Source organism: Chinchilla lanigera, unplaced genomic scaffold, assembly GCF_000276665.1.
Source record: "Chinchilla lanigera isolate Chin_1 unplaced genomic scaffold, ChiLan1.0 scaffold00075, whole genome shotgun sequence".
NCBI classification, from domain to species: domain Eukaryota; kingdom Metazoa; phylum Chordata; class Mammalia; order Rodentia; family Chinchillidae; genus Chinchilla; species Chinchilla lanigera.
Window position 1 is genome coordinate 912582 of NW_004955476.1, and position 24715 is coordinate 937296.

The window sequence follows — 24715 nt, forward strand, 5'->3', positions numbered from 1 at the left end:
TTGACAGGTGGGAGAGTTGCTGGACAGAAAGAGACACCGTCTGGGAGTCTCTCCACACGGACCTCCTGGAGTTCCCTATCCCCTTCCTAGGAGGTCTGTTCATTATTAACCTTGTCTTATACACAACACAACAGTCTCAGAGATGAGAAGCGCCTTCCACCAGGTCACACAGCAAACAGGTGGTAGCACCCAGCCCTTGAACTCCAAAGCCTGTGCCTTCCCTTCCGGTCAGGCCAGGCTTCCCTTTCCTCTAGTCTCACCCCCATCTACCATCTCTCTCTCAGAAGCCCAGCCTCTCTTTGGGGTCCCTTCTGGCTTGTTCCCCTACCTTCCCACCAGGCTGTTGAATGGTTAAGTAGACTGCCAAGTGGAAGCAGTAAGAAAATCCTTCTTCAGAAGCTGAATCTAAATAATCCAGCACTCTGGGAGAGGGAGGCAGGAACATTGCAAGCATTACCCTAGGGTGGGCAACTCAGTGATTTAGTAAGGCCCTGTCTGAAAAAAGAAACAATAAGGCTATAGTGAAGCTTAATGTGAAGGCCTTGGGGTTTGATCCCCAATACCAGGAAGAGAGGAAGGGAAGGAGGAGAGGAAGGGAAGGAGGAGCCATAGAGGTTGGCAAGGCAGGGCCCAAGCCTTGCAGAGAGAGGAGGGTCTAAATCTCCCTTCAGACCCATGGGATGGCTGCTGACCCTCCTCTTGTGTGCTCTGGGAACAGAGAGGCTAAGATGTAGTCACTGATGAGTCCACAAGGTACAGTCAGCAGTTTGGTGCATTGCTTAGAAGGCATTTGCTGAGGAGATGTAAACTCAAAGCTAATAGAATGTCCCAGGGCGAATGCCCGGCCATTCAAAGAAGAGCTAAGAAGGCTACCACCCTGGACCCAAGTAGGAGGAGTGATGGCTGGAGGATTATTCTTCACAGAGAAAGAACGGCAGACAGACAGAGAGACAGAGACAGAAGCTGTGGTCTTGGGCCAGGGACTTGGCTGGAGATGCTCTAGGGCTGGGGTTGGAGTGTAGCCAGACAGCCAGCCAGCTAGTGTGGAATGGGAACGCACAGCGTAAGGATGGTAGTAGGTGTTCCAGGGTGTGTAGAAATTCTTCTGTGCTGGGACTTAGAGAACCAATGAATGCCGTGTTGTCCGAGGGTTAAAATGATTTCCCTCTGCTCCTTCTCCCCTACCTCCATGTCTTGGTCGTTTTCCCTTTTATAAAAGATCTCTCCTACTTTCTCTCTTTCTCTCTCTTTCTCTCTCTCTCTCTCCTATTATCTATCTTTTTAAAATCTGCCTTTTCTAGTTAGACTTTCAATTTTTCACACCAGGGAGACAGTGCAATATTTACACATTTGTTCGATTTATTTCCCTTCAGGCTTCTTACTGTGTGATTTTAGACAATTCTATTTTCTCCTCCGTGCCTCTGTCTTCCTGTGTAAAATTGAGGCTGTGAACTGTTACTTTCTCCCTCATGGTTTCTGACACTGATTAGACTTAAAGGTACATACAGATCACTTTAGCTCAGTGTTTGGCACATAGTCATGGCTCAGTAAGTTTTAATTCTTGCTTGCTACTATTATTAGCACCATTACAATTTGTTTGGGGAAACATGTCTAAGAACATTCAGAGAAGCCATTCAGTAACCCAGAATGTGAAGGTGGTAAATTTATAGTACATTTTAGAGCACATTAGCATATTATGTTAGAATGTACTTAAATGTAAACCTCATGAGGTTGAAGGTTTGAGTTTGTTTATTCCCTGTGCAAATAAGCTTGCCCAGCACACAGTGGTATCCAAGAAATATTTTTTAAGTAAATTCTTCCAAAGCCAAGCTTTTCCTGCCCCAGGGCCTTTGTACATACAATTCCTGCTCAGTGGCATTCTTTTCCCTAACTTCTCGTAGTAAGTTTCTTCTTTAGGTCACTTCTTCCAAAAGTTCTTAGCTGACCAATGTTCCACATCCTCTCCTTATCATCATGATCTACATTAGGACCAGGTCAATGTTTATATTTCCCATCCAAACCCCTTGTCCTTTTTTCCTCAGGAGAAGTCGCAGTTACATATTTGTATTTATCTGTTCGATCTCTGCTTCTCTCACTGACTGCAAACTCCATAGGGGCTGGGAATCAGTGTGCCTGGCAAGCAGCAGGTGCCGCGTGGGCTGGGAAGCCGGGACAAGAGAGGATCATTTTAGCTTCTATTCATCCAGAAATAGAGCTGAAGACCACGCTGTTACCTTCCTACACCCCTTGACCAGAGTGTGCCTAGGATCCGACAAGTGTGTTGTCCTTGAGATGCATTCTTGTCGTTCACTCATTTATTCACGGGGTCTTAGTGGACTCCTGCCCCGTGCCCTAACGTGGGATGTCCCCACTGTGTGTCGCTTGCCACTGCTGAGTGACAGGCTTTCACATCAGGAGGTGCTTTTCTGCTTGTGTGCTGTCTCTGGTGCCTTTGCTGGAAGTCAGTATGTGTTTGAGGAATGACCAAGCAAACAGAGGACCCGTCGGGCGGTTGGGATGGAGATGCACAGCTCGTAACAGGAGCAGGGATCGGCAGGAAGCAAGAGAGGCGATTCCACTTGGACTGCTCGTCTGCCTGTTGCTTTTGCTCCCTTCGGCCATGGTGTCTGTGGAGGGAAGCATTTGCACACTGTTGGCTGACATGCATCGGGCCAGGTCCTTACCAAGGGGTCGTGTCATGTCCGTCCTCACTGCTGCTGCCCGCTCTCGGTAGTAAGTGTGGCCCTCGTTTCCTGGAAGTGTTGCTGCCCTTCCTTCTCCCTGCCCTGTGTTCTTTCCCCTGGTTTCCTCCCACTGGCCTCTGCCTTTAGGGAGGCTCCGAAGCGTTCAGGTCTGGTCCTCTCTGTGCCTTTGGGTGCACATCATTAGCCTCACACTGCTGTCCCCTCCTTGGCCGGCAGGTCAGGACTCTCCCAAAGGAAGCTGATTAATGATGGCCCCTGTCTGAACAGCTCCCCCGCAGGGAGCAAAGCCGAGGCATACAAATGAGGTTAGGTGGGAGCAAACACGGCGGCATCTGAGGGTTTCTTCCCTCTCAGCCGGGCTCCCCTGGGCTCCCCTGGTAGAGTGGGGTCAGCAGCTGCTCTTGCTTGCTTGCTTGGCGTGTTAGGCTGAGGCACTGTGCTGGATCCAAAGACCCTTGCTGCCAGTGGAGGGATGGAACAGCAGAACAAAGGGAGAGGCAAGAGCTGGGTGCTGGTCAGGGAACCGGATGCTGGCTAGAGAGCTGCGCTGGTTAGACAGCCAGCTGCCAGCTTGGAGGGGAGCTGGTGGCTGAATTCCCACCACATCTGCCAGTTCTCCTCCCTAGTGCTCCTTCCCTCTTCTTTCCTGGCTCCTTTGATTCCCCTCCCCAACTCTTTCTTCTAAAGGTCCATTTATATTCTTTACTTTCCTTTGTGAGAAGGAAAATATCAGACTTCCTAAGGTAATCAGAGTTCAAGTGTCCAAACTTTTGGAAAATCCTTACCTCATGTTTTCCCCTTCATTTGTGTAGCAGGCTGGCGTTTTTGCCTTTGGAGTGGGGGGCTCCCCAGCCTGGGATTCGGGGAGGACTGACTCCAGGACTTCTGTCCGCAGACTGATGCTGAGAAACACTCACAGGTGGAGAAGAATTCCCTGTGGTCAGGCGATGATGTCAAGAAATCTGACGGAGGCTCCGACAGTGGCATAAAGATGGAGCCGGGGGCCAAGTGGAGGCGGAATCCCTCGGACGTGTCGGACGAGTCAGACAAGAGCACATCGGGCAAGAAGAATCCCGTCATCTCGCAGACGGGCTCGTGGCGGCGGGGTATGACGGCACAGGTGGGCATCACCGTGCCACGGACGAAGCCGTCCACCCCGGCCAGCGCGCTGAAGACCCCGGGAACTGGTGAGTCAAAAGCAAAGACACAGTCACCCTAGCAAGGGCTTGACGTTGATTTCTTCTTTGGGTTCATACTCTGCTAGCTATCAGTTTGCGTGAGGGTTCACATCCCTCGCTTTTTCTGAGCAGGAACATGTAAGCAGTTTAACCCCCAGGCATGCTGGTTGGCTTCGCTGTACACTGAGTGGTTCAACCGTACAGTGGGTGACAGTGACCCCAGCCAGCGCAGGCCGTGCAGTGGAGCGTTGCTATGTGGAGTGTCGGCTGTGATTTAGGAGCTGAGTGTAAAGAAGGGCAGGATGATTCTCCGGAAGTGTTAGGATAGCTTTTTAATAGACGCGGGTCAGTCAAAGGCATAGTTGGTTTCGCCCCCAGGCGTATCAGGAAAAATTGTCTGGCATTGCTTTATCCTAGGTAAATTTAGATTTAGATTGCTTTGCAAATGAGGACAATCACTGACACCTCCTAAAAGGCTTACTGTGACAGCAGTAGACTGGATTATCTTTAGAGAGAGATTTTCCTAGCCTCCCCAGGGTACAGCCTCCCTGAACCCCCAGGAAAAAGTGAGCCTGTGCGTCAGGGGAGAGGAGCATCTTCGTGGAGCTGGAGGGACTGGCTGCATGACCTGGCTGCTTGGTTGTAAATAACCTGGCTGATTTCTCGCTTAGGAAAAACAGACGACGCCAAGGTGTCAGAGAAGGGAAGGCTTTCACCCAAAGCCTCCCAGGTGAAGCGCTCCCCATCTGACGCAGGCCGCAGCAGTGGAGACGAATCCAAGAAGTCCCTCCCCACCAGCTCCAGGACCCCCACTGCCAATGCCAACAGCTTTGGGTTCAAGAAGCAAAGTGGCCCCGTGGCCGGGCTGGCCATGATCACAGCCAGCGGGGCCACTGTCACCAGCAGGTCGGCCACACTGGGCAAGATCCCGAAGTCGTCCGCACTCGTTGGTCGGTCGGGCGGTCGGAAAACAAGCATGGATGGGACGCAGAATCAGGATGATGGGTATCTGTCTCTCAGCTCCAGGACAAACTTGCAGTACCGGAGTTTGCCAAGGCCCAGTAAGTCCAACAGCCGGAATGGTGCTGGGAACAGGTCTAGCACCAGCAGCATCGATTCTAACATCAGCAGCAAGTCAGCAGGCCTGCCCGTGCCCAAGCTGAGGGAGCCTTCGAAAACGGCTCTGGGCAGCTCTCTGCCAGGCCTGGTCAACCAGACGGATAAGGAGAAAGGCATCTCGTCAGACAACGAGAGTGTGGCTTCCTGTAACTCCGTGAAAGTGAACCCGGCTTCCCAGCCTGTGCTGAGCTCGGCCCAAGCCACCCTCCAGCCTGGGGCCAAGTACCCGGATGTGGCCTCCCCGACACTCCGCAGGTAAGTGGGTAAATAAATGGTACAGAGCAGAGCTGGAGTATGTGGAAGGACACATACTGGCGTAAGAATTTCCTGTGTCTTAGTGAAACCAACTTCTGATTTTCTCCTACATCAGACCTTGGGTAATGCTTTGTCAGCTCCTGCCAGCAATTTGGTATTTGATGGGTTATTTTTCCATGTTGGGATAAAAAACCAAGGTCTCTGGAATTAACTGTCCTGAGTTCAAATCCTACATCCATCTTCATTAGCTGCCATGTCACCTTTTTTAACAGTTCTGTCTCAGTTTCTCACCTGTGAGATGGGCATGATAATATTTTTCTGAGGGTCCTTATAAAGTTAACCTTCACAGCCATGTCTGGCCTGTAAACACTCAATAAAATGTAGCTAGCATGCAGGGTGAGGTCTTGATACACTCTCAAACCAGGAAAAGTAGCTTGAAGGAAGCAGGTCATTTTTTCTGCTTCTCTTGATAAGTCTGTGGCTAAGCCACAGATCCTTATAATGGGCTATGATCTTAGCCAGATCCTTTTCTCAGCCTCCCCACACACTTTTTGTACTGCATATATATTTCCAAATTGGTCTCTGCAATTTCAGTTTTGGAAAAAAAAAAAACTTACAGCAAAGCTATCTCTAAAAAGGAGAAAGTAGTTTCCTGTTACCTTTAAAAGGCGTTATTTTCCCTCATTGACACAGTTGTGGGATTTCCTAATGTGGAAATAGGATTCTGTGGTGTTTCACTGTTTCTTTTCGATGGCACCCGCTCTTGTTATCTCCTTATGCTTTGAGCCGTTCACCCACTGCAGCTGTGCAGGTCAGAGGCCACCCTACCATGCCAGGGCGTCGCTTCTTCTAAGTCCCAGGGATGGAATAGTAAGCAGTGAAAAAATAGAAACTACACGCACACGCGTATATTTGGGGATGAGCAGGAATATTTGAAAAGACTTCAGAAGGAACATTCCACATGAAAGGTATAATGAAGCCTTCCACTGTTCTTGTCCAGACTTGATTATTAGGATTTCAGTAATGATTTTTTTTTTTTTTTTTTTTGCAGGGGGAAGGTCCTATTGGGCTGCTCTTTGTTGTTTTATAAGATTGCCTTGTAAATGAAAATTTTCTCTGCCTCTTGCCTCAAGTCCCATATGTAATATTTGGTATTGCAGATTTCCTTTAGTAATAACAAAGGCACTGTCCTGGACCCTGAGGCTAGGGCCTGGGGTACATGCAAATGCGTGCAGCTCGTTAGGCTGGGCTTCCAGCACCTCTCTGGCAATCATGTGCTCTTCCCCCTTTTTCGGAGTCATTCAGGTGCTCATGTGTGTTACACAGACAGTGTGGAGAAAAGAACACTTAGGTGATAAATCTCTGCAAATGATTGGAAGGGCTGGCTGACAGACAAAAGATTGGACTTATTTTTGTGTGGTTATAGGTAGCAGGATGAGGAGCAGTTGCATCAAAGTCAAAAAAAGATGGGTCGTACTTTGGCTTCTAACAATTAAAAAAGATCGGCACTGGAGCAAGTAATGCTTTATTGTGAGGGTCCTATCACTGAGTATGTAAACCTACAAAAGCCAGTGTTCTACAACAGGATATTTTATTCCTTGGTTGTCAGCAGGGGACGGTGTTTCTCCTCTGTCACCACACATTCCACTGAGGACTGATCGATTGATTGTATATTTGCTTGTTTGCAGTAATTAGATTTATAGGACTGTTTGGAGACAATGAGAGAAACTTGCATTGCCTTGAGTATCATGGATGAACGGCAATATGCCTATCATAATAGTAGTTTTGTCGCTTTTGGGGGTGTTTATTTCACCTTCTACTTCTGCTGGGTGGACTAATGCTCTTGTATTATTAGAACATGGCCTGCCCTCCAACTTTAAGACCATCCCACTAGTCTCCAGGGAGCATCCTGTCCAAGGAAAGGGGCCTTTATACCAATCCCTGTCCCCAGGGCACTTTTTTGGTCATGAGGAAAGGGAAGGTGACATGATGTGGCATTTCTGTGTGTCTGTCGCAGAGACACGGTTCGCACCCAGTGTCTGGTCTAATGTCTTGTGAACCTAGCAAGCTTTCTGTGTGTGTCATTGGCTCATACAAGCTCTGTGGCTCTGAAAATACATCTGCCAAGTTGGCCTGTCTCCAGCCTGTGGGGATGCCTCTCCTGGGCTCCCTTCAAATCTAGATTCACATTCCCCATTCCCTTGAGTTGTGTCTAGAGATCGAAGAAGCCAAATCTCTTGGAAATAAGCTGCCTTGAACTGAGTATCTGCTTTGTGTCTGCTTGGTTGTCATGGGCTTGAAGATCACTTGGTTCTTTAGATGTTTCCTGGGCCAGGCCCATTCCAAGATAGTTGATTTCTGGAAAGAAAGGGAAGCAAGATCTTGGATCAGTGTGGAGAAGTCTGTAGAGAACTAGTCTCCATCACCCTTTTGCTCAGAGAGAGCCAGGGTGTCAGTGGCAGCCTAGAGATCAAAGATGGTACCAGGGTCCAGGTCCACTTTCTGGGCATCCTTCCCCCACTGAGCACCTCCAGTTGTTTCAGTGGGGAAGACTATGGCCTGCCCTCCTTTAACAGCTGGGCAGCCTTTGGCCCTGGGGGTTCATCCCATACAACCCTTTGTGTCTTCCAGACTCTTTGGTGGGAAGCCTACCAAGCAAGTGCCCATCGCCACCACTGAAAACCTGAAAAACTCGGTGGTCATCTCCAATCCTCATGCCACCATGACCCAGCAAGGCAACTTAGACTCCCTGTCAGGCAGTGGCGTCCTGAGCAGTGGGAGCAGCAGCCCTCTCTACAGTAAGAACACGGACCTCAACCAGTCTCCTCTAGCCTCCAGCCCCAGCTCGGCCCACTCGGGCCCCTCCAACAGCCTCACATGGGGCACCACGGCCAGCAGCTCCTCGGCAGTCAGCAAGGACGGCCTGGGCTTCCAGTCTGTCAGCAGCCTGCACACCAGCTGCGAGTCCATTGACATATCCCTTGGGAGCGGAGGCGGGCTGAGCCACAATTCCTCCACCGGCCTCCTCGTCTCTGCCAAGGATGACTCCCTGACGCCCTTTGTGCGAACCAACAGTGTGAAGACCACACTGTCAGAAAGGTTGGTGCTCTCCCCTCAAAGACGCCCTCCCCAGAGAGAGTGCAAAGATGAGGCTAGGAACCCCACATGCTCACAAGCCCTCACCTGCGAGGGAGTTTTGCTCTTTAATCTTTCCTGGGGACACCAGTTTGGGGCGGAAGTTAGCTTAGCTCTGCTTCCCCTTACTATCTCCTTATGGTTATTCTTGGTGCTTGATGCTTCTGGGAGTCTCCCGGGAGCAGATCTGTGCTACCACTTGAAATGGCATTCAGCCTTTGAAATCCTTCCCTGTATCCTGTTTCTCCATCGGCTAGTTCTGTCCCTTTGCCTCCCAAATATGCAAAGATCCAGAAAGCGTCCTCAGAGCCCTGGATTCCTATAGAAGTTTGTGCACATAGAGGAGAAAGGCAGTATTTGGGGATTATTGTGAATACCAATGCCTCTGCTTTCTTCAGTCTAATATTCCTTCTCTTGTTTTCTACCTGCCTGGACTTCTAGCCCTCTCTCTTCCCCTGCCGCTAGCCCTAAGTTCTGCAGAAGTACTCTGCCCAGGAAACAGGACAGGTAATGACACTGTAGACCAGGGGCCCTCCCAGCCTCTAGGTTCCTCTGCCCGTCTGTTGTCAAGCCAGATGTTTTGTGAGAGGCTGTTGGCCTGAGGCTTCTGCTTGTGTCTGTGGCTGTAGTGTATCCCGTGACCGGCCCCCCCAGACATGCCAGTGGGGGTCTGTTCTGCCGTCCATGAAAGCCCAGGCAGAGTGGGGTTGGGCTGGCCCCTTCGTTCAGGCTTGGAGAGGCCACCCAATCCCCACCTCTCGCTCTGGGCTGGCAGAATGTCTCACTTGCATCTCCTGTGGCCTCCTGTGGCATGTTCCTGCCTCCCAGCTTCCTTTCCTTTCCTCCCCTCCCCAGCCCAGAAACATCTACCACCCACTGCGCAGCCTGCCCCTCTCCGCGCCTCCCCTCCCCATGCAGCTGGCTCTTCTCCTTTTCAAACCCCTTTCTTGCAGTTTGGCTCGCTACGTCTTGCAGACTGCTGTGTTCTGTGTGCCCGTAGCCCGTGATGGTCATGAGAAACACAGTGCGTGGAGTGTGGTGCTTTTACAAACCAACAGGCTTGTGTCTGCCCCCAGCCATGGGTGGGCCTCAGAGATGGATACTGACCTTTGTGGGGGGAGCCATAGGTTGGCCAAACATAACAACCAGATGTTTCATGCCAGGAAAAAAAGAAAGTTAATGGAAACCCTCTTCACCCCATCAACAGCAAATACTGTATCAGACTAACAAATTAAGCCTTGAAACCCTTGTTCTTTGCAAATCCAAATGCCTTGACTCCATCAGCCAACAAGTGGTAACATGCCTGACCCCAGCCCAGGGCTCAGCTCCTAGCTACGCCTTTGCTAGGCAGGAACGGGGAGAAATTGAGAGGGACCTGGAATTCACTTGTTACAGATGAATTCCAAGTATGCAGACTGCTGGCCTCTTGAAATCCTCCAACGAGTCCCTTTTCTCCTTTGAAGCTGCTGCCAGTGGCATTTGGGGTGGGCTGAAGCTAGGGGTGCAGGGAGACTGGCATCCCTCTCCATGAGGAGCCCTGGAGGGGATACAGAGCTGCGTGGCCGCAGTTTGACTTTGAACCTGTGGAAAAGGAAGAATACTTGAGGTTGAGCGACTCAGGCCACCTGGTGACTTGGTAAAGTATGCACTCGTGTCAGCTCAGGGCAAGGCGTGGGCTTCTTTTGTGTTCCTGGATGTGGACATGTTGCATGCGCACCTAGGTAGGAGAGCAGTCCCTGGTGATGGGCGTCTCTTTCTTGGGAGCTCCCCCACCTTCTCCCCTTCCACTCCCTTTTTCCCTGAAGTTCTTGTTTTTGTTTTAACTTTCCTACAGTGACCCGCACCTTGATAGGAACACTTTGCCTAAGAAAGGACTCAGGTATCTGTCTCCTTGCACCCACCCATCTGTTGTGGCCTTGGAGCTTGGCTGTGTGGCTCTCGTGGCTGGTGGGGGTTTGGGCTGGGCTGGGGTCCCCGCTTTGGCCACTGCAGGAGGACTTCTGGATGACGACTCCTCTTTTCTCTCTCATCTCTCCATTTGTGGCTTATTTGCTTGGTCAGGGGCTGTGCTTTTTCAGGCTTGATATGATAAAACCATCTCATGAAAAACATCCCCAGGCAAGCCCAGGGAGAAATCACTGCTGCTGCCGCTGGGGCTTTCATCTCTGAGCATTCACCATGACCATTCTGTTCCCATGGCTGGCTTCCAACACACAGGGTGTGACTTACAGCATGCTGATTTGTTAGCCAGGAGGAAAGCAAAGGAGGAGGGGAATCTGTCCCCCAATTTAAATATATCAGACACTTTGGACACCTTGTCTAAATATTCTTCTCACTGACCATTGGCGTCTACTTCCTCCCATTCATAAAAAGTCATGACTTGGGCTCCGTTTTGGTGCTCATCCTGGTGAAACAGAATGCTCGGAGTCACCACCGCGCACACCACCCATAGCACTTTGCACCCAGAGGACCCTCAGTTTGCTAATGCTCCCTGTGGTCTTACTGTCCTATGGTCGCCACTGTCATTTCTCTTGCTTTCTAAACACCTCGTTGTCTGTAGCATTGGCTTCACCCGGCACTGAGCATTAAGTGCTACCATGTGAAGTGGAGCTTGGAATGAAATGTTTCGTTGCTGTCATGTGTGTCTGTGATTAATAACCCACAGCTCTTAAGGCTGAGAGCGTTTTGAGCAGTAATTTGAGGTAGGTATCAACGCTTCCTTTCAGCAGGAGCTCTGAGTAAAGCCATCTCTGAAAACCTAAGAAGAAAAATGTGAAATTTTCCAGCAGGAATCTCCTCAGAGGGAGTTGAACACTGTAGCCTTCAAATTAGCCAGATCTTTTTACTTGAGTTTGCTTGGTGATGCACGGTCCTAGCACTCTGGAGGCTGAGGCAGGAGGATCACGAGCTTAAGGCAGCCTGGGCTATGGAGTAAAACCCTGTTTCAAAAAGACAACAACCAAAAATAAAAAGATTTGTGTTGTGCCTATGAGAGCAGCTTGTCGGCAACTATGCTAGGCTTGAACTGACACAGGTTTGATATTGATACCTCCCTATTGCCCCCAAAGGAAGATAGATTCTAAGTATTAGTATTTTGGGATGATGTATGCGTTTCTCTAGCACAGCTATCAAAATTGTATAGCTCTGGCTTTTAAAAACCTTCTTTTAAAAAGTTCAGTACAAAGATCTGTGACGTACAATGGGTTTTGAAGCAACTGATATGCCCCAGAAAGTGCATGTCCATGAGCGCTAGTCAAGAATGGAAGAAACATCTCGTGTTCCTCGTCACTGTAACTCTCTCGGTCTAGCTCACTCCCTCCACACCCACATTTCTCCAGACAACACACTGACAGACCATTTTTAAGCAAAAGGAACTGCTCTGGTATCCACAGTACACAATCAAGGGGTCCTCTGACCACCTGGGCACCTCACAGATTCCAGCCGCTGCCTGTGGCATTGTGAAAGAGCCTAGATTTTGGAACCAGGTAAACTGCCATCTCACCTCCAGGTGCAGAAGTGGGTGCTGCCTTTCACAGAGTGTCAAGTGGGAGTTATTACATCTTCATCTGATGAGTGAGTCCGGGGAGCTTCAGTGAGATGTTGCCCGGTGCAATAAATCATCACCAAGTGCGTGTCCCACTACACAAGGGGGCTTGGGCAGCTTGACTTCCAATGACCCCCTCATGAAAAGCCCAGTGATTTGGGGGTCTTTTGCTGAAGACCTGTTTGTGTCCCATTGTAGCAACCACTGTAAGCACCAGTGTCCTCCTGCATCTGTGCTTTGCTATACTGTGACTCATGGCCACTTGTTCGTGCTGTAGAATGCAGAAGCCAGGCATGACGTCATTGAAACTTCCTCGAAGCTTAAAGGGCAGCTCTTTCTGTTGCTTCCCTGCTGTCAGGGTAGGGGCTTCGACATGAGTGGCACAGTCATGAATCAACATGTTATAGCTACACCCAGCGGCGGCTCTATTGAGGTTTACCCATCTTCCTCTCTTTGGGTCTTCCTTCCAAACCGAAGGTAATTAGGATTACCATCCCCCTCCAAATGCAGCTAAGGAACAAGAGCAAAAAAAAGTTTTGAGGACCTTTTTGAGTTTTAGGGTGTGTAGCGATCTGAGATTTCTAAGATCATCGTTAAGTATGTTTTCTTTTGATGTTCGTATCCCTTGCTCCGCGGAGCTGGCTCTTGTATGCGTCGGTTGTAGTTCACTGCAGCCTGGTCTCTGTGTGTCCAGGTACACCCCTACCTCCCAGCTGCGCACACAGGAAGACGCAAAAGAATGGTTAAGGTCCCACTCTGCTGGAGGCCTCCAGGACACTGCTGCCAACTCGCCCTTTTCCTCCGGCTCCAGTGTGACTTCTCCCTCTGGAACAAGATTCAACTTTTCTCAGCTTGGTGAGTAGCCGCCTTCACAGTTCCCTGGGGCAGAGGTTACCTTGTGTTTGGAAATAAACATGTGGTCAGAGACCTCTGGTCATATCTCTTGCAGCATCTGATCAGCCTCAGCAGTAGAGCTTGCTTCTGGGAGATCAGTAGTCAAAGAAATTGAGAAAGTGGCAAAGGTTTTGGTCCTCTAATAATTTTCTTTCTATGGTCTAATAATTTTCTTTCTATGCTTGGTATAGGCAAGGTTATAGCTAGCCTTGCCGTAAAACATCCCAGGTTATAGCTAGCCTTGCCGTAAAACATCCCATTCTCTTCAGGAGAAAGCATTCTATTTCCCAGACCTCAGAAGTAGGTTTTACAGCATATCTCATGCTTTATTAAGCATCCTCCTGACTTTATTAAGCTGGAAATAAAAGTGAAGTTTGGGCTGAGCAAGTATTCTTGGAAATGTCTGCTGTTAACATAATGCTTTGACTGGCCCAGTGGGAAAGGAAAACAATCCGAAACACAGTCTTTACCTACTCCAGTGGATTCATGTGGAGGAGACAAACATACCCATGCAGATCCATAAAACAGGCAAAACAGGATGACCCAAAGCATCACAGGAAACAGTGTGATAACGGAACAAGCCAGATAGTGATAAGGAAGATCAGTGCTAGCAGCATTACTGGTGGAGATGCCATGAGGGATTCTTCCAGTCTCACCTTTACAGCTGTAGCCTTTATTGGATGTTGGGGTACTGAATTCGAAGTTTCTGAGGGCATTTGTGGCTTATAATCAAGTGAGGCTGAGCTCCTTGTTTTTAATGAACGAAGTGGGTACTTCTAGCAATTAGTGTATTACCAACATGGTGTGCAGTGCGCGAGCCAGTTTCAGCTCCCGTACATGTGCCCCTTTGCGTGGAAGCTCTGTGCAGACTATTGTTGAAGCTTCCTGGCTGAGGAACCTGTGCACGCCTTGTTCTTTCCCAGCCGTAACTCTTCGCAGCAAGAGATTCTTGTCACGCACAAATGCTTCCCATCTGATCAAAAGCCTTGTCAGACTATTTTGGGCTTTTGGCTTCAGAGAGGGTTGTTCCAGATGAGCCCAGTGAGTAATTAGCTCATGCCTGGAAGGTGACACTGGCTTGTCTGGACGTGCCAAGCTGGAACGCTGAGGCCCAGAGCCTGGCTTGGGAGCTGACCCGCCTTCTCTCCCATATTTTTAGCTCTAAGTGTGTAACTCAAATTCTGATGCGACTACCTTTTGGCAAATAGACAAGAGAGAGGAGTTGGCAGGAATGCGTACGGCCGGCGATAACCAGTCTTCTCTTTGTCTCTATCTGGGATGTGAGCAGAGACATGTGTTTCCACCATTTGATTCTGTTCCTTTCATTCCAGCGAGCCCCACCACTGTCACCCAGATGAGCTTGTCCAATCCGACCATGCTGAGGACCCACAGCCTGTCCAACGCGGACGGGCAGTATGATCCGTACACTGACAGCCGCTTCCGGAACAGCTCCATGTCCCTGGATGAGAAGAGCAGAACCATGAGCCGTTCAGGCTCCTTCCGGGACGGGTTTGAAGAAGGTAAGGAAGGATACTGTCTATCTCCTAGGTTACAAAACGGATGCATCTCTAAGTAGGCTGTCTTTGTTGACCTGAGACCCTACTTGTGAGGGTCTCCCTGTCTCCCTCCTCCTCTGGCCCCTGACTGTCAGGACATGGGTCACAGCATCTTGATGAGGCTTGGACAGTAGCTCCTCACTTGGCAGTGAGCATTTTTGGAGTTTCTTTCCAAGGCTGGGTAGCTGTGCTGCTTACTCCAGGATCTTCTCTTGCCCTGGTTTTCTTGTTTGTGTGTTTTGGGTTTTTGAGATGAAATCTTGCTGTGTATCCCAGGCTGGCCTTGAAAGTCTAGCCTTCCTCCTGCCTCAGCCTCCTGAGTGCAGGGATTATAGGTGTGCACCACCACGCTCAATGGTGCACTCACTCACTTTTGCCTTTTTCCTTCTTTGGTTGCCAAGTGCAAGCACCTTGGTTTGGATTTTTAGGTTTTATAATTGTAGGAGAAAAGTTCTGTGGGCCACTTTGTCAGCCACCCACATACCTTTGCTCCTTCCACTGAGGTAGGTGTGAGAACAAGCAGCCAAAGTGCTGTAGGGAGACATCAGTCCCGACCCCCAGAAGACCAGGCTTGTAGGACATTGAAAGCATCCTTACTGGCCAGGGATTAAGAACACGGAGTCAGACTTGCAGAGTTTGAATTCCAGCTCCATGACTCCTTAGGTATATGATCTTGGACAAGTTGCTTCACCTCTCCTAGTCTCTGTTGTTTCTTTTCTTTTCACTGATAAAATGCAAGTAATAATAGTATTCAGCTTGCGGAATTACAAGAATTAGATGAGATAATACGTGTAAACGTTAACACAGTGCAGTGCTCCGTGCAGTGGCTTGTAAACAGCTTCAGGGCGGACTTCCTGGCAGCTTGGTGTCTCCAGCCAGAGGATGCTGGGGGTGAGGGGCAGGCTGAGGCCATAGCTGTGTTATGCCCTGTATTTAGGACAGACAATGTAGGGATGACTTCCCTCTGTACCCCGTCCCTATGAGAGTGGGGAAATATGCCCAGCATCCTCCCAGTGGAAACAACAAACACATCTGTGACTGTTTAGGAAATTCCAAGTCAAAGGAAGAGAAATCACAAGATACAGCCTTCTGCTTTTGCCTGGTGTCCTTTTTTTTTTTTTTTTTTAAAGAAAAGTTTTTAAAGAGTTTCATTACAGAGTTGTTGCACCTCAGTTAATCTCGGTTCATCTTGTTGGCAATGTAATGCTCTCCCTGCTGATTTATGCATCATTTGCATCCAGTGACATCAAAGGGCAGGCACAAGTCTGTAAGTCCATATATGGGATGCTACAGGGGCAGAGGATTAGGAGGGGAGGAGCCTGAGCCATGGAGGGAGGTTTGCTAGATTTAAGAGCTAAAAATTAAAGCTATAACCACATAGAGCAATAAGACTGGAGGATATGTGGATCCTAAAGCGAGACAGGAGGAAATTTGTCTCCAGCTCTTTTCCAGTCCAAATGCTAGCCATGGCCAGAGTGTACCCTAACTTCCCTGGTGACGAGTTGTGAATGGAATTTGTCCTGGGCCATGTTCCTCTTCTCTTCCACACAAGTACCCAAGTGTGGAAACTTGTCCAGACACGCACACTCTGCTGCATAAAGCTCCAGGACCATTGTAGCATCAGCAGACAGCTTTATTTATTCCATCTGGAATCAAGCTGTCAGGTAGCTCAATTGGGACATCTGGGATGTCAATAGTGATGCCCATAAAAGGCTCTTGCTAGACTTTTCGTGAACCTAACGATTCATGGTGACACAGCACTGAAGCACAGAGGTGAAAAATCAAAGTTTAGGGGAAGAGGAGAGGACTACTGTCAATGTGAACACATAACATTTTCATCTTTTGAAAAATTTGGTATCAGGTTGTTTTAGTTCCAAGGCTGTCCTATTATAAAACCAAAAAGAGCTTGTGTAATTAGGGCTTTTAAATTCCTCGGAGTGAAGACTTTTTTTTCCTTTTGAATTAACAAACTCCTACGGTTGGAGGAACAGTTGAAGAAAAGTTCACATCTCACATTTGGACCAAATAGAACCTCTTTACATCAGTCAATTAGGTGTACTGTATGCCATAAAGCAAGATGGAAATTTAGGAAGAATTAGCGAGTGTTTTGTGGGAGGCTATAATGCAATTAGCACTTTCCATTTTGAAGGAAGTGGAAACCATACATATGTAGATTAGGTACAACTCAGCTTTCAAGTACGAGATTTCCATCAAATATGTCATGCAATCTTAAAGCCAACTTTGGTAGCATACATTTTGAAGGATATTTGAGGCATAGACCAAGGTAGGTCTTTGGAGAAAAAAGTCCCCGTAGCTGTGGATCATAACTGAGAACTGGTGTGATGTAAAACACGAAACCTCCAGCCTGTCTGTTTCCATGGAATCCAGAGGCGCAGAGCCACTTAGTCATAAGGAAAGCCTGTCTGGCAGTGCACTTGTATTCTGAGCCCAAGTTCTGCTGCTTCAAATCCTGACATGTCACAGTTAGCATTGTGACTTCTGGTGGGACTTGGTCCTACAGCCTATTTCTGATTCTCTAAAAAGTAGAATATAATCATAGCTGCTTCAGGGGATTGAAGTGAAGGGTAGGTGAGATAAATCCCAAAGAGCATGTAGCAAATAACTTTTAGAGGGGCTTATTGTAAGCGCTCAGTCAATGGTAGCTGTTGTTGTAATTGTCAATTTATATCCTTCTCCGCAAGGGCTATTATCATCCACTTTTTTTTAATGACAAAATTGAGGCCGAAGTGACTTTAGGGCACAGTGAGGTCCTAAGCCTCCCAGTTCCCCATCTTATGCCCAATCCTATGCCCGTCTCCTGAATCTTAACTTCACATTCAGTTCAGTGGGGCTTTTAAATTTTTTCAGCTGGTGGCATAGTGGTGCATGCTTGTGATCCTAGCTACTTGGGAGACTGAGGCAGAAGGATCACAGGTTCAAGGCCAGACTGGACAACTTAGGGAGACTCTGTTGCAAAATAAATAAAAATGGGGGTGAGGCTAGGGATGTAGCTCAGTGGGAGAGCAACCTTGGGTTCCATCCTCAGTAGCTTAAAAAAGGCTTAGCTTTTCAGAGGCAGACAAATTCTGGCGTTTTGTCAATGTGTCTTCTGCTTCTTTATGCATCTTCTGTGCTGGAGAGGTTGCGTGGTCCTAAGCTGTCATCCCAGCTGTGGAACAAGAGTGAGGGAGAGATGTCTAGATGGACATTCTGTCTCTTCCCAATACCTGTGTGCACTTGGCCGCATCACTTGGTCACTCAGGACTTCAATTCACTCATTTGTTAATAAAGGGTGAAAACTGGGCTTTGAATTTTTTACCTGCAAATTCTCTATGATGAGGATCACTCTAAACAATAGCAGGATGAGTGCTTTAATTAGTATAAAACTGTGTATGCATGCATGTGAGATGCCTGAGTGTGATGTCAGAGGCACTTGATTGCCTATTCACTGAACTATGCCCAGTTGTTTCATTCTGTCTAGCAGGTCTACACCTACCCAAAGCATCTTTCTTCTGAACAGCAGTCCTGGCTTGTCCCTGACAGATTACATAAAATGATTAGGAAACCATTCAGAAACACACCCAAAGGCTTTTTAAAAATCCCAGTAAAGTAAAGGACAAGAACAGAAGAGTCTCCAGACTTCTGGTCTACATGTCTTGATCTTGAACTGCTGTGTGACCCGAGCAAGTCCTGTATTTCTCTGAGATTCCTCAGTGGCAGAGATGGCCTAGATAGGCTCATCGTTCCTGGCAGCTGTAAAATTTTGGAGGTGCAGGTATAGGGAGGAAACCTGCACAACACACTTCAGCAAGCTGTCTGGGGTTCTGTAGCTTGGAGGTATTTTGTTGTTGAGAAGTATCCACCCTCACAGCCAGGCTTGGACTTGGCTCAGTTGCCTGTGGGAGGGCCAGGGCATCAGCTCCAGCTAGCCACATTCAGCTGGGGGTTGGCTCTGGACACCGAGGAGCCTGTTCCTTTGGACCACAGCCTTGCTGTTGCTGGTTACCAAGTGAGAGGAGTTAATTACAGAGAAAAATAATGACCTCCACCTTCACCCTGCCAGATGTGCATCTCTCTGCCTGTGGCTCAAGCTTATACTGAATTGCTGCTGAAACCATGTCAGTGAGTTTATGTGTGGGAGATGTAAAAAGAAAGAGAAAACACTTCCATCTTCCAGCAGCTGCAGGTCCTGCGCCGGTGTCTGGAACCAGCCTCTAGCAGGGCTGGCATGCACATGTCATTGAAGAATGACTATATGTTACCCCCAACTTGGCTCTTTCCCCCCCCATCTAATCATGAGCTCAGGTAATTTCCTGCTTTGGAACATTAGGCCACTAACGTGGGGCCCCAGAGACTTCTATTTATGTGTGCACCGTATTAACACAGAAAGCCATTATTGGCCATTAACGCCTTCAACTGGTTTTTATGGAGTCTAAGTCAGATTAGTCCCAGACAAAGGAAAAGGTCTTGAACTCAAGCCCTTGCTGAGGAGGGGTGATGGGATCGATGTGATGGTGGCCTGGGGGCTGTACCTGCTAAGCAGGAAGAGAGCCAGAACGGCAAGTCAAGAGCTGGTGGAGCGGGCACGAAGGAGTCCATCCAGCGGCATCATCCAGGGGAAACGAGCAAAGGCTGGCTTCGTGAAGGAGGCCTCACTGGAGACTTCTGTTGGGGATCCTAGGCAGTATCTACACACATCCCAAACAGAACTGCGCGGGTGAGGACTGAGGGGCGGGAGGGAGGACACAGGCCATGCTCGGGAGAGAAGGGTGGGATTCATGGTGTGACGGGAACATCGGGCAGGTTAATTGAAAGACCACAGGCAGGCACTGATCATTTGGTGGAGCTTCTCATCAGTGTCCTGTTGGCAGGTGTCCTCTGCCCACTCCTGAGCTGTGCTGGGAATGCCACGCAGTGCGTGTGGAAAGTCCCTTACCAGCCTCCCACTTCAGGCTATATAGCGTGGTATGGGAGTCCAGGCATTCCAGCCGTGCTCAGCAAAGCTGTGCAGAGTCTTAATGCAGGAATAGTTCTGTCTTTCAACAAGTTGCGAAGAAAATAGGACCTGGTTCCCAAAAAAAGAGGACAGCCAGAATATCCCATCCTAGAATAAGACCAGGCTTTAAAATAATACCAATCACAAAGTATTTACACTGACTGGAGACAGCGATCACAAGTATGGTTTTAAGTCAACTGGTACCAATCTGAATTAGGAAATAGGGTACTTCTCGCTTGGTACTTTGTAGACATGAGAGAAATCAAATGAAAAATCTTTACTTCTAGGGAGAGGTTTGTAAAACTGATGTTCTGCTACACAGTCTAAGGATGAATTTACTATTGGCCAACAGCTTCTTAGGTTCAAAATAATCAGCTCATCTTTTTGCATCTACAAGTGGCAGATTTTATCACGGTAAAAAATAGGTATGCAACACAATCTCTAAAGAAATACATTAGGAGAAAGAGTGGGATAAAATATACTGGAATACTAAGAGGTTGCTGCTGGTTGTTGGAATTATGCATCGCTACAGCTTATTGCAATAAATGTTTCTTAATTCTCCTTTATACTTGAAAGTTTTTGTTCCAGAATCATATATTGTTTTGTTAACTGAGAAAAAAGTGTATTTAGACGATTATAGGGGGAATGGGGAAGGACTAGAAAAGTGAATTCCTTTGGAAATTGTCTCTTATTTGACACTGATCTATCACCATCTGAGAAAGATGGGGCCAAGGCGAGGGTGCCCATCCCAAGCTGGGCGGTGTCATTAATGCTGATTTCCTCCTGCCTGGTCTCCTTTTGGTTTCATAGCAGCCAGCTATGCAACTCACCTTTTTCTTTTTCTTTTAACAGTTCACGGATCCTCGCTGTCCCTGGTTTCCAGCACATCATCCATTTATTCTACAGTGAGTATAAATCAGTGCTGGAGGGCTTTGATCATTCTTTTACCAAATGTAGAATAGCATTGATATACTAAATGTAGAGGAAAACATGAGCTTTCTCTAGAGAGAACCTCCATTATAAAGGAATCCAATAATTAGGGAGCAAGATTTGAAATTCACAAACACATATTAGTTATAATGTACCAAGAAGTCAGGAACTGGCTTGCTTTTTTAAAGCGGCAGTGTGTTTTCCATGGTAGTGGGTGAGAAGGTGTGACAGGCATTAGCCACCTGCTAGGACCTTGAGAGAGGAAGGCCTAGAACAGTTTCATTGACCTTTTGTCTGCCTCAGTTTCTTTAAAGTAGAATGAATAGCAGTTCCACCTTACAGGGTTGCAGGGAGGATTAAATGTTCTGAAGATTACATTTCATTACAATACAAACTCCTAGAGGAGAAGGACTGTTGTTTTTATTTATAGTACCTAGGACGGTTGTTCAAAAAGTAGGGTTGAGAGAAATAAGCAAATGCATGTAAACAATAAACATAGTATAGCTCAGGGTAAGCATTCCTCAGTGCTGGCTATCCTCAGTGGTAGAGCTATGGAACAAAAGCTGAAGATAATCAATTTGGATTTTCAGAACTACTTACTTTGTTCAGTAATACTTAACTTTTTAAGCCTGTATAGTATCTGTCTTAAACATATTAATTTGGGAATTTCTTTTTTTTTTTTTTTTCTGGTACTGGGAATCGAACTCACAACTTTGCGCTTGCCAGGCAGGCGCTGTGCCGCTGAGCTAAATCCCCAGCCCCTAATTTGGGAATTCCTACAGGAAAAAAATTACTTTAATTCTTTAACCCTTAATTCCATGGAAACAAACCTTTTAGTAATTCAGATTTTGATAATGCTAAGATTATGTACTTTCTAGCAGTACGAATTGCATATAGCCTCTTCAAAATAAAAGGCTATGCCAGGGCTCAGTTAAAGAGACCAGCGGCTGATTTTTGTTCATAGGTCTATAGTGAGCAGACATCAGTGATTTCAGACATAGTCTGCTTTGAATGAACTAGAAACTCCCACTGTGTTCCTACCCACCACACTTCTCCAGCCCCGAAATTCCCCTCTTCAGCTGATCATCCTGTCTGACGTCTCATCACTGGGTCTTAAAGGTTCTTTATACATATATAGTACTCTTGACAAGGAGGGTTATGGAGCCACTGTCTACTAAGACAGCATAATGATGGTCTTCTAGCTGTCAGCTAGTGGACAAACTAAGTTCTTTCTTCTGGAGTGAAGCTCTGAGACTTGGCCACCCCGAACGGTACTTTCAGACCTACACTGGCTTCTTCCACAATACTTGTTGGCACAATGTATTCCAGGCTGTGGACCAAGCCCTGAGGATATGGGTTAGGGAAGCCAGAGGCACCGAGGGCACCTAGGGACGTGGGACTCTAGTTTTTCAGGGTTGGTACAGAACAGCCATAGCAGAAACTACTGTGTCGTATGTTTCTCCAGCGGAATCCCCAGAGTCCCTGTCATCAGGGGCTCCTGTCACCCGGGGGTTAGGCTCTTCTCGGAAGAGTGAAACGTGGGGGCTCGATTATGCAGACCAGTGGGGCAGGAAGGAGCATACCCCATCCTACTGTGGGTATTCAGACCTAGGAACCCATCTGGTGCCCTTCTAGGGCTCCCTTCATGCCAGCTGCTGGAAGCTCTTGCAGTGAAGACCCTGTCTTCTGGGAGCTCCTGCTCCAGGTGTGTTTCATGAAGATGGTATTTTTGTGAAATTGAAATTGACCTTTCTGAATTGATGTTAACTCAATAAACTACCAAAAACCTAATTATATCGTTGTCTAATTCCAAGTTTATCTGGGTAATAAGAGGAGCCCAAGGTCTAATCTTAGTTTATTGTCACCTTGACTTTGGACCAGTCAGTTGTCTTGGAGACAAAATGAGTATCTCCGTTTTGTCTTCAGTGTCAGGACTAAGCAAGGTGATCTTGTCTGCTCCCTGGAGCCTCTCTGCCCTTCCCTGAGTCCCAGGGTCAAAGATGCCCATTTACCGTTCTCATGTGTGGCTTCTCTGAAAATCTAGGTTGCTTTTTCAGACTAAGAAAAAAAAATAACAACATTTAAATATTTTGTGCCGGAGTAGTCTACCAAATCCAAGAAAAACTGCAAGTCTGGCCAGACCGTGCTACCACCTAACAGTGACATGGGGTTCCTCATCTATTGTTAGTCTCTTGGAAATGTTGGAATGCAAGAGCGATGCTCAGGCTTTTGTGTGAATGTTAAGGTGAGCTAGTTTTTGTTTGTTGTCTAAGAAGAGATTTCGGCAGTCTCTTAAGTCTCCACAAACTCAGACCAAAAAGTCTACAGCTGGGAGTCTTAATAGCTGGAAGTCTTATAGGCTCTAATTAGAGAACAGTGGGGTCTTTCCTTAAAATCTATGTAATTGTTAGATATTTAAACATTGTCATTCTGCCTGAAAGTTGCCTGCAATTTTCATTACAAATGAAAGAAAAGGCACTATGATGCTAAATGAATGCCGTGGTGTAGTCATGGCCAGCCCTGGGAGGAGAGAGCCTCACAGAGGTCACGTCTGGCCTGAGACCTGCTTTCTTGATTGGGAGGGAGCAGTGCTGGAGTACCCAGGGGAACTGCTCCCAGGATGGGGCATGGAGCTCCTCGTAGGATCCCCTGGTGTTCAGAAGAGCAGTGGTGGCTTGGGGCAGAGAGCACGTGAGTTCTGCCATCTGCTATTGGGAATGGAGACCCATCCCCTGAGACAGACAGCAGCCAGGGCTGTTAAAGCCTGGCAACACAGTGTTTAAAAGTAAGGTTGGTTCTGAAACTGGGCACGGTGGCTGTCTTAGTTACTTTTCTCATTGCTGAAACAAAGTACCTAACACCCACCAGTTAAGGGAGGAAAGGTTTATTTAGCTCACAGTTAATAGAGGTTTTGGTCCATGATCAGCTGGCCCAAAAGCAGGGTGGCATGGCAAAGAAGGCATCACAGAGGAGAAACAGTTTATGGCGGGCAGAAGGTAGTAAAGCAACCACAGTTGTTTTTATTTTTTATATCTTATCTAGGCTATTTAGGGTGGGTAGAACTCACACCCTAAATCTTAGTACCCTTAATCTTAGACTATAAATCGATCTCAGCATCACACACTCTAGATCCAGCCACCTCAAAAAAGCCCCATTCATGACTACATGAGGCTTTTGGGGGATGTCTAAACATAAATCATAATAGTGGCACATGCCTGTAATCCTAGCACTCTAGGAGGCTGAGGTGGGTGGTTTGCAAGTTTAAACCCAACCTGGTCAACTTGGTGACTGAGCAAGATCATGTCTCAAAATAAAAAAGGATGGAGATGTAGCTCGTTGTGAGGGCCCTGGGCTCAATCCCCAGTACCATACACACAAAAAGTGGTGGTGGTGATGTGGGGGTGTCCTGTGTGGATAGTTCAACCTGCTAACAGGTCTCCACCCATCTCCCAATGCTGGATAACTGTGACATTCTCACAAAACTCTCTTTCAGATGAGACTCAGATGTCAGAGGACTTAGTTTTAGAAAGATATCGTAAAAGGGTAGGAAAGTGTGCTAGTTATGGTCATAGACTATGGGACCAGATTGCTTTGGATTCTCTCACCTCTAAAACTTAACCTGGACAAATGACTTAATCTCTCTTGGCCTCCTCATATCTAAAAAGGAAGGCCATAATGATAGTGTTAGTACCTCCTCAAAGGGCTGTTATAAGGAATAAATGTGTACTACAGGTAAAGTACTTAGAACAGTCTTTGGCACATGGAAAGCATTTGGTAAATGTTACTTCTTATTACGAGATTGTAAACAACACAAGGTCAGAGGCTTGTTCATGTTCAAGGCTATATTTAATCTCTCCAAATCCCTGGAGAAACACAAGCAAAACCACTTTATGAAGTTACGACAGAGATTAAGTAATTTAATCCCATGCACTTGAAAGTTAGTTGTCATTGTTACAGGCCATCCTGGAGCAATGGCACTTGAGCAGGGCCAGGAGAGAGTTCAAGGGGAAGCATAGGGCACAGGGAGATGAGACAGGAAGCAGCTGCCACCTGCTCCTGCTTGTAGTGTGGGTCTATAGGGTCTAATGAATCATATTTCTTTGTGTTCAGAGCTAATAGGAGTAGACACTAGAGCCAGATGTCAGTTTATCAAAATTATGGGTTTATTGCTAATAAAATTAGACTAGGCTGCTCCAAAGACCCAGGGACAAAATAGGGTCCTTACTGATGTTCACTCCCCTGCTTGGTTCCCAAGTCATTCTTCCACCCGTGGGGAAAGCGGACTTGTGGGGGAAGGGCAGGGATACTTCCAACATTTCCAGGAAAGGACTGAGTTCCTTTTTATGGGCCCCCATGTGAACCAGAGAAGAGGTGTAGAAAGGTTCCTCGTGCAGCAGGTTCCC

At 47.5% G+C, this 24715-nt stretch overlaps 1 protein-coding gene across 5 annotated transcripts in view; it reads left to right on the forward strand.

The window, feature by feature from the left end:
• Positions 1–24715, forward strand: part of Nav2 (neuron navigator 2) — a 382236-nt gene that overhangs the window by 298367 nt on the left and 59154 nt on the right. For 3 of the 5 annotated variants that reach the window (XM_013502962.1, XM_005401717.2, XM_005401718.2), the window contains 8 exons: positions 3601–3892; positions 4555–5257; positions 7889–8356; positions 8834–8899; positions 10227–10271; positions 12631–12791; positions 14162–14350; positions 20235–20287. In XM_013502962.1, the coding sequence (XP_013358416.1) occupies positions 3601–3892; positions 4555–5257; positions 7889–8356; positions 8834–8899; positions 10227–10271; positions 12631–12791; positions 14162–14350; positions 20235–20287 (1977 nt within the window). The remainder of the gene's footprint in view (positions 1–3600; positions 3893–4554; positions 5258–7888; positions 8357–8833; positions 8900–10226; positions 10272–12630; positions 12792–14161; positions 14351–20234; positions 20288–24715) is intronic. The other 2 variants (XM_013502960.1, XM_013502961.1) reach the window with 2 other exon arrangements.